Source organism: Vicia villosa, unplaced genomic scaffold (assembly GCF_029867415.1).
Source record: "Vicia villosa cultivar HV-30 ecotype Madison, WI unplaced genomic scaffold, Vvil1.0 ctg.002837F_1_1, whole genome shotgun sequence".
NCBI classification, from domain to species: Eukaryota; Viridiplantae; Streptophyta; class Magnoliopsida; order Fabales; family Fabaceae; genus Vicia; species Vicia villosa.
This window is the reverse complement of record NW_026706045.1, coordinates 130744-140188: the sequence shown is the minus strand read 5'-3', so window position 1 is coordinate 140188 and position 9445 is coordinate 130744. Positions and strand designations below refer to the sequence as shown.

At 37.4% G+C, this 9445-nt stretch overlaps 1 protein-coding gene across 1 annotated transcript; it reads right to left on the bottom strand.

Annotated features, from left to right (window-relative positions):
• Positions 1–7405: 7405 nt before the first annotated feature.
• LOC131639892 (uncharacterized) lies at positions 7406–8044 on the bottom strand. Its single transcript, XM_058910333.1, has one exon. The coding sequence runs from the start codon at positions 8042–8044 to the stop codon at positions 7406–7408; it is 639 nt and encodes a 212-aa protein (XP_058766316.1).
• Positions 8045–9445: the final 1401 nt, after the last annotated feature.

The following is a 9445-nucleotide window of genomic DNA, read 5'->3' as shown; positions in this document are numbered from 1 at the left end:
TTCGAAAATGACCAAGAGCATGAAAAAATATGGAGTGTAGCCATGGTTTTGAATTTTGACATTAGTGATCATTTTCACTTGAATTTTCACCATTTTTCACTAAGTTTCAAGACTACATGACCTATAATCCAAGTGATGACACACCAATGCAATAATTGAATGATATTTTCTGATTTGAAGATCAGAATGGAAGAGATAAGAAGCTTAGAGAAATAACCATGGTTAAGTCACTTTTAACCATTTGCATTTAATGTGAAAGATTCCATTTTATCTCTTAAGCCAAATCATCATTCTTGAATCAACTTGCAAGAGCTTTGAGTTCAGAATCCTTGACCTATAAATAGAGGTTCAAATCATCTTCAAACTCACACCAAAACCTCATAAACATAGGTTTTCTCTTCCTTTCTTAGAATGCAAGTTTCATGGTTTTCAAAAGAGGTAAAATTCTCAACCTCTAAATCTTTGAAGTTCTAAGTAAAGTGATGCTTCTAACACTTCCCAAATATCATATGGAAGTTGTTTGAACCTTTGAAACCTTCCAAAAACATCAAAAACTCAGAATCACTACCTCACTTCCCAAATATGCATAACACTAGCCTTATCATGCCAAAATCAAATCCAGGCCAATTCTGTCCAAGCTAATCATCCAAACACATTCCATATACCATATGTGAACTATCCAAACACTCATACATGACCTGAAACATCTCCATCATCAAATTCGATTCACTCTTGAAGCTTCTGCAGATCGGGTACCATGGCTATGCTCAGATGAATTCAGTTCACTCCAAGCATCCAGACACCTTCCATAATCATCATAGAAGCTATTCAGATTGATACAAAGCACCTGCGACACACCCCTATTGCAAAATTCAATTCTCAGGTGGCCGTTTTAGAAGGTAAGCTCTCTTGAACTTCAAACTCTATCATACATGCATCATAAATGAAAAACTGGTTTACTATCATGTTTCTGCATATGTATGGATCATTAACCCTCAATCAATTGCAACTTATCATGCACACACACGATTTCAAATTGAAACTCAGAATTAGGGTTCTTCATGTTCATGCGAAAATTGACCCCCTTAGAGTGAAAATAAATGAATTATGAGGGCACCATCATGTTCCTCGTGAAAAACCGAGTGAGATAGACCCTTTGATTGATCAAAACAACTCAGTTTTCAGAAAATTCAAAATCAAGTTAGGGATGTGTTCTTGGCGCCATTTTTTTGTTCAGAAATTCAAATGGTTCGTTTTAAAATATAATTAAATGGAAGTGTGTTACTTACAAGCTGCGCGCGCAGCTCAGTTGGCAAATGTTTTGGTTGGTAACCTCCAGGTCGTGGGTTCAAACCCTTGTGAGACCAAACCCTCTTTTTTAACACTATTTTCTTTCATTTTCTTTTACAACTTCAATTAATTAATTAACACATCAAATTAATTCATTTTTCATTCATTTTTTACACACTTCTTGTTTAACACATATATTTTATGAATATCCAAAAAAATCACAAAAATATATTTATTTAATGTATTTTTAATTGGGTTTAAAATGACATGTTTTTAAGTGTTTTTTAATACTTTAAAATATTGTTTTTCATTTGATTTTCAAACTTAATCACTTGTAAATATCTTTTGAGAAAACCCTAATCATCTAAGTGTTAATTAAGTATAATCTTTTTGCTTATCTTGATTAAATTAACTTCTTTCAAAATTCAAATCGTTTTAAGACGAGCGATCGTGATTCTTCTCAAAAACGATAAACCATTTCTTTTTGAAACTATTGATTAAATCTTTTTAATTGATCATTTGATTTTCAAAACGATGTGGGGCCTCTCGAATATTAGAGAGTATAAGACCCACTCCTTTTTTCCTTTTATACAAGTTTTTCTTTATATAGAAAACTCTTTCAAAAACAAAAACTTTCAAACAGTTTTTCAAACAACGCGTCTGTAAATAAACAATCAACCATGTTTTGTAAATAAAACAGGGGCCTCCACGTAGGTATAAGTCCCATTCCCGTACATGAAATTAGGTATTTCATTGTACATTCACCTTTTTGTACATATCTCGATCAGTTTGTTTTTTAACTTCGAGCAACAAATCAAAAATGAAGGTTTTCTTTAAATCTTCCCAAAAATACCATGGGCCTCCATGTAGGTATAAGTCCCAAGCCCTTTCGTAAATACCTGTTTACATAGCTTTTGAATAAACTCAAGTGGGCCTCTCCCCGAGTATGAGTCCCGAGCCCCCGTGTATACAAATGGATCATGCTTACAGGTATATTTCCTTCATAAACTCCATTATACACACACACTTTGTCATATATATGTATAACTGTTCATATTTGTTCATGTACTTGTTCATATTTGTTCATGTTTGTTCATGTTTGTGATTGTGTTATACTTGTTCAACTTAGTACAACACTAGGTTCCCCATAGCCTCCTATTGGGCTTCGTGCAAAGAATCTCCACTAGTTTAGGCTAGGACATAGAGTATGGTTTCCCGGTGAAATCGCTCTAAGAGCTCAAACCAACTATACCATGCCTCCCCTTGGGCTTTGTACAAACGAGTGACCCTCCCATAGCCTCCTCTTGGGCTTACAATGCAAGGACCCTGGATTGTCCCTCCCATAGCCTCCTCTTGGGCTTACAATGCAAGGACCCTCGGATAGCCTCCTCTTGGGCTTTGTACAAGGACCCACGGGCTTCTTATAAGCATCCCCAATATCCAAATCAAATACCCTAGGAGATTAGACATTTATCATCTCTATGATAGGAGTATCTCTTCTATATCATCACAAACAATCAATCAAATCAAACTTTTTTTTTGCCACAAGGCTGGCTAATCAATCAAACTTCTTTTTGCCACAAGGCTGGCTAATCAATCAAACCGTTTTGCCACCATACTGGCTGATTAATCAAAGTTTTTGTCACAAGGCTGACTTCATTGAAACTTTTGCCACGAGGCTGGCTGATTAATCAAAACTTTTTGTCACAAGGCTGACTTCATTGAAAGTTTTTGCCACAAGGCTGGTTAAACAACAAAAAACATCTTTATCATTCTAAGCGCCATAAGTGGCATGGCCCAGGGCTTATAATGAAAAGATTTTCAAACTAAAACAAACAGATGTATGTGATGATATAGATTAGATACATCGAACATTTAGATGACATTTGTCTCTTATCCTTTGCTTCCACTAGCATAAGTGGGAACTACGATTGCTCTGACTTTCTCAACATCCCTTTGAGAATACGTAGGCACAAGGTCGATCCTTGGCGAGCAAAATAAAACAAAAAAAACCATTCAAACCTTAGCACCCGTAGACCCCGAGCTACAGATGCTCTGATTCCCTCTAAGGGATATGTATGCAGAGGATCGCGATGATCTTTGCGAGCATAATCAAACAAACACCTTAGGTCCCACCTCTTTCTCACAAGAACCTCCACCATAACAAGAATGGAATAAACAAAACAAAGAAACCTATAGAGTACTATAGATACGTTGGGTGCTAATACCTTCCCTTCGTATAACCAACCCTCTTACCCAAGATCTCTCCCCCACTTTTAAGGTTATTGCAACTTTTTTCCTTTTCCTCTTTTGGAAACAATAAAAAGTTTGGTCCGTACAAAAGAAAAATCATTTTTTGAGCACTCGAGCCCAAAGAAGGCATCAGGTGTCTCATCCCGAAAAAAGACAACGATTTTTCCCCGCGACATACCTGTTTTGTATTTTTATATTTGCAAGACTTATACATTGTATTACATTTTGTTGCTATTATATTTTAGCCAAACATAGATGTTAATCAGCCAATAAAAACATCAACAAGAGAAAAGGGAAATCAACTCTGGGTTGATCAAGAAATAAACATCAACTTTGGGTTGAGCTAGAAATAAATATCCACTATGAGTTGAGAGAGAACAGGAAAATCAACTTTGGGTTAACAAATAAATAAACATCAACTCTGGGTTGAGAGAGAAAATAAATACTAACTTTGGGTTGGAGAGAAAATAAATACCAACTTTGGGTTAGAAAGAAACAGGATAACAACTCTGGGTTGAAAAAAAGATACCAGTTTGAGCTAGGTAGGAAAATAGGAGATGCTAGTCTGACTTGGACTTGGAGAAAGAAATACCAGTCTGTCCTGGACCAAGGGGGAGATATCAGTCTGACATGGACTAAGAAAAAGACACCAGTCTGACTCAAATTTAGAAGAAATTGGGAGGAGAATGCCAGTTTGGCTTGGACTTGGAGACAAATAAACATAGTTGATTTTGAAAAATGGCACCACAGGGGTAACTCTAAGTAAAATCGGTGGAATATCAACTGAATTCTTTGTAGGGAACTCATTTGATGAATATCTACTCGGCTTATGCTTCACATGCATGTTTTGATTTATTTTATGAACCTATGAAGATATAACGCAATGCAATGCAATGCAATGACTATATGCAGTGCACTGAATGATTGGTCAGGGTTTCTACTTTTTGTGGGGAATATGTTGGATGGAGTTCTGGTACTTTGTTTGAGGATTAAAGTAGAGAGGATTCCCCTACATCACTGATGATTGGATTATTGTGGGAGAAATGTCAATGAATTAGGCTATGGTATGCTGGGGATTACCAACGATGTACTGGATTTTGGATTTATGATAAGGCAATGATATGCATGATGTATGTATGATCATGATAGATGGAATGCTTATTTCTAAGATACAGGGAGTGGATTGGAAGTGCCTTTGCGGAAAGGTTATTGCTTGTGAAAAGTATCTGTGAAGGTGTTTTCCCCGATTCCTTGACACTTTTCTTGATATCTGATACTTGATTGAAGATGAAGAAAAGAGCTACTACTGGCCTGCCCCAACCCGCAGGATCTCTTGAGAAAGAACTCTGATGCACCTGAATCATGGAAATTTGCAATGGTCTTCCCCAGTGTTGTTCACAGGATTGTCATGAATGCCCCAAATTGAAAGGAACTGCTCAACTTAATGAATTCTTCAGGTATATGCTCCATGGATGACCAACCTTTGCCCCTGTAAGACAACTCAATAGAATTTCATCATTGAACTTTACTTGGTATCAAGTACTTACTTACAGATTAGAGACGATTCTGTTTTTAAAAAGATAACAAGGGTGGACTACACATATTAATCTCAAAGTCAAAGTTTTAATTTGTCAAGAAAGACACTGATTGATTTTTTTGATGATTACTAGTCAGAATGTTGTACCAATACTGACACAAATGACAAGCAACATATTAGGAGTCAGTTTTGACATGATTTTACTATTTGTATGCTTTTACAATGAACCCTGCTTCAGTTAGGACTTTTGAGGGTTGTAACGTGGTCTGGTTCACAGTTTGAGAAACAAAAGATAAATGCTCAAGTTCTACTTAACCCACCCCTTCTTCTTGATGTTCTCCAGTCCTACATTCAGCTAGTTTGATACGAGTATTCACCTTTGAGAAAGGATTGTGATGGATGAGGATCCCTCATGTTTTGATGGAGGTGGCAGCCAACCTTTGGTGCTTCTGTTGATGATCACAACAACTTTTCTATTAGAGGATTTTATTCTTTTGTTCTTTTCTTTTTCTTTCCCTAATTTTTTCCTAGACAAAAGTTCCTTTTGGTTTTCGTTGTCCAGTGGGATATGCCCTGATTTTTGCCTAAGTCATTTGATTTCAAGTTTTTCTTTTTTGACTTAGCGGGCTATTGTTTCTTGTTTTCTGATTTATGATTTTCTTATTTTCTCTTTTTTGGAAACAAGTTGTGTGACATTTGTGATTGACTGGTTGAAAAGGTTGTGACTGCCTTATTCTCAATAAGTGAGAGACACCCATTGTGGATTGTGCTCTTCTACTTCTTGTTGTGAGAGATGAGGTATGGTTGATCCTCATATGGAATATCTGAAGGTTGAACGCTCAGTCGAACCAACTGAAGGCTACCCTACTCGTGGTTAAGATTGAGGGTTTTTATTTTGAAAATAAACTTATACTTCTTAGGCTCAAAGGGATTGACGAGGGGTTCACTCCCTTATAACTCCAGTGGTTTGGGAATTCGAAACAATGCATGTACATTGTCAGCAGGATTTTGTTCCAAAAGCATACAATTAGAAATTTTACATGTTTTTTATTTTCATCCTCCTCCCTTGCTTTAGATAAAATGAGTTAAATATTGATAAACATAAAGACAAAATGTAATGAACACAAAATGATTTGAGACAAACATGTGTATTGCACTATTTATTTATTCAAACGAAATGATTTTCTTACAATGAGCAATACTTGATAACAATGAAAGTAATACAATTGAAAAATGCTTGAGAAATCTAAATAATGACAAGATTGGACTTATTCTAATGCAAATGAAAACTGGGAAAGCAACTTCAAAGAAATCTCCTGTTCTCTGACAAACATAAAGTCTTCAGGCTCCACTGGTGGAAGGGCCATTATGAGGCAGCATAAGGTTGTTGATAACATTGGGAGTCACTGGTCCAAACTCAATTGCTTTAGAATTAATCAAATCCTGAACCTTGTCTTTCAGAACTCGGCAATCCTCAGTGGTGTGACCTGAGCCTCCAGAATGGAATTCAAATTTAGCACTGAGATCGTAGCCTTGAGAAATAGGATTGGGAGGAGGCCTAGCTTCCCTTAACTATACTTGGTTGAGTTTGATAAAATGAGCAAGAAGCTAGATATAGGTCATAGGAAAAGGATCATACCCTATTGGCTTATCCTGTCACTGTTGAGCTTGTCTCTGCTGATAACTTTGCTGTTGAGGGGAAGTCTGTTGCTGTTGCTGTTGTTGAACATATTGTTGATAGGGCACTCAAGGTTGTTGTCCAACTGCCGCCATATAAGCCTGAGGAGCATAACCATTAAGAGCGTAGCAATCAGGAGCAACTGCTGCCATTTGGTAGTAAGGAGCTTGATTTTGAGCAAAAACATCAATAATCTCGCCTTATTTCTTCTTAAAGAAGTCGCCATGAGGTTTCTTGTAACTTGACTGATTAGCAGCAGCAGTGGCGGTAGAATTATGGATCTTACCAATTTTCAAACCGTTCTCAATCCTTTCACCAATCTTAACCAGATGTGAGAAGCCAGAAGAAACATTATCCAACATCCTTTCATAATATTGCCCCTGCAGGGCAATCCTGAACATGTCGACCAGTTCATACTCACAAAGTGGTGGATGAACCTGAGAATCCATTTCTCTCCACCTTTGGGCATATTCGTTGAACGTCTAATTAGTATTCTGCATCTGATTCTATAATTGCAACCTAGTCAGTGCCATGTCAACATTGTACTGGTACTGTTTGAGAAATGCATTTGACAGGTCCTTCCAAGATTTGATCCTATTACGCTCTAAATTCATATACCAGTTCAAGGATGCTCCAGATAAGCTGTCCTAAAAGCAGCGGATAGGCAAAGAGTCATTGTGAATGTGAGAAGCCATCTTATGACAATACATGATGATGTGGCTCTTTGGACAACTTAACCCCTTGTACTTCTGAAAATCGAGAGTCTTGAATTTAGGTGGAATAACTAGATTAGGCGCTAAGCACGTCTCTTCAGCATCCATTCCATAGGCACTGAAACCTTCAATAGCTCGGATCTTTTCCTGAAGAATCTGATACTTCTCAGCAGATCTCTCGACAGATTGGGTTCTTTCAGCAGTTGGCGTTGGATGCATATCTGGACTAGAAAACTGAGGACCACATAAAGTAGGATAAAGAACCTCCGTATAGTGAGGTGAAGTAGGGACTTGGCATACAAGCTCTTTCACAACCAGAATTTCATAAGTTATAGGCATTGGTCCCCCTCGATAGGAATTTCCTAGCACTTCAACAGTCATGAAGCTAAAAGGCATTCCAAGGGTAACTGTAGTCCTTGGTTGGAACTCAAGTGGAGTGGAAGAAGGTTGAATGACAGTAGGTTCACTGGAAGCAGGTTGACTGGCGTCAACAGGAATCTCTTGCACAACAATAGGCCTTTCAGTTCTTAATGCTTTGATGGCTTCCAGGATCGCATCAACCTTCCCTTTCATCTGGTCAATCTCTTTTTTGATAACAACTTGATCTTATTCGTAATTCTCCATAATTCTCTGTCTGTTGGCTCTTGTTGGATATCGGTGTCGAGGAATCGTCTTGTCGAAATTGATGAAGAGGAAGAAGGTAAGAGTCCTGGTAATCATGGATGCATATGTGTAATATGGCGAGAGAACTGACTTTTTGAAATGTTGCGGATAGCAAGAGTCTCCACCGAATTTTATTTTATCCAATTGGAAAGGCTAAAAGAACAGGAAAGACCTTTGAAAGATTTTGAGTTCGGGGGGTAGGTTATACAAAGGGAAGGTTTAAAGCACCCTTTGCATCCATGGTTTTCCATGGGCTCTTAATTGCTTAGCTCACTTTGAAATGTTTGAAAATGTTTGCAGTGAATAAAGAAAAAGATTTGAAACAAGGACTTTAGCTTGTAAATAAGCGTAGCCTTTTTGAAGGTTTTTGATAAAGGGTAAGAAAAAGATTTAAACCAGAGCAAGCAATTAGGAGGTAATTACCCTTAAACTTAAAAAGGTTCTTTTAGCCTTTCAGGGCTATCCATACCATAAGAGGGTAGGAAGTCCTTTTATTGGAAGTTTAAAGGGTCATCGAGAGTTCGTTCGCCATAAGACTGTCCCTTGCCATAAAAAGGGCAGGTAGTCTAAGGGAAGGATAGAATAGTCTTTTTAGGCAACCAAAGAGGACACCTCAGCAATCAAAAGGGACTATCACATCATATTGTAGGCAACCTCGAGGGACGAGATCATATAACCGAACCGAAGGCAGCATCATTGGGACTTATGATCTTTTTGTGATGTGAATGAATTGAGGGCAATATTTGCTGAGGCGTCCCCGTATCCGAGGGACTTGACTATTCTGCACTGAAAAGGCAGCAAGGTAACAGGCAACAAAAGGGGTTACCATAAAAGGTGTGTGGGTGCACAATCACGTGATTCAATTCAAATAATTATCTTGTAAATTAGTTATTCTAATTCTGTTCAGAATTGCACTCCCTAGAATCACTAACCACGCAGTCATAATATAATGCAAAACAGTTTAAGTGCCTTCAAGGCCACACAATACAAACCGGGAGCAGTTACAAAATATATAGCCATGGGGAAAGGGAAAAGAGCAATAATATAACCCGATAAAACAATAGGTTTAACACAAGTAATAATATCGGAGAAATTAAAGGAGAATGAGTTTTAGGGTTACCGAAGGTTTGAGCTTTAACTGGTTGGTTAACCATAAAAATCAACGAAGGAAAAATACGAGGGGTGAGTGTAGGAGTAATTCATTGACTATTCAAGAAAAACTCTAATTTAATTCATAAGGCAAAAATAACAGTAAAATGACATTTAAATAAGAAAAGAATTAAAAACTTAGCTTTCGATCTGATATGGCGC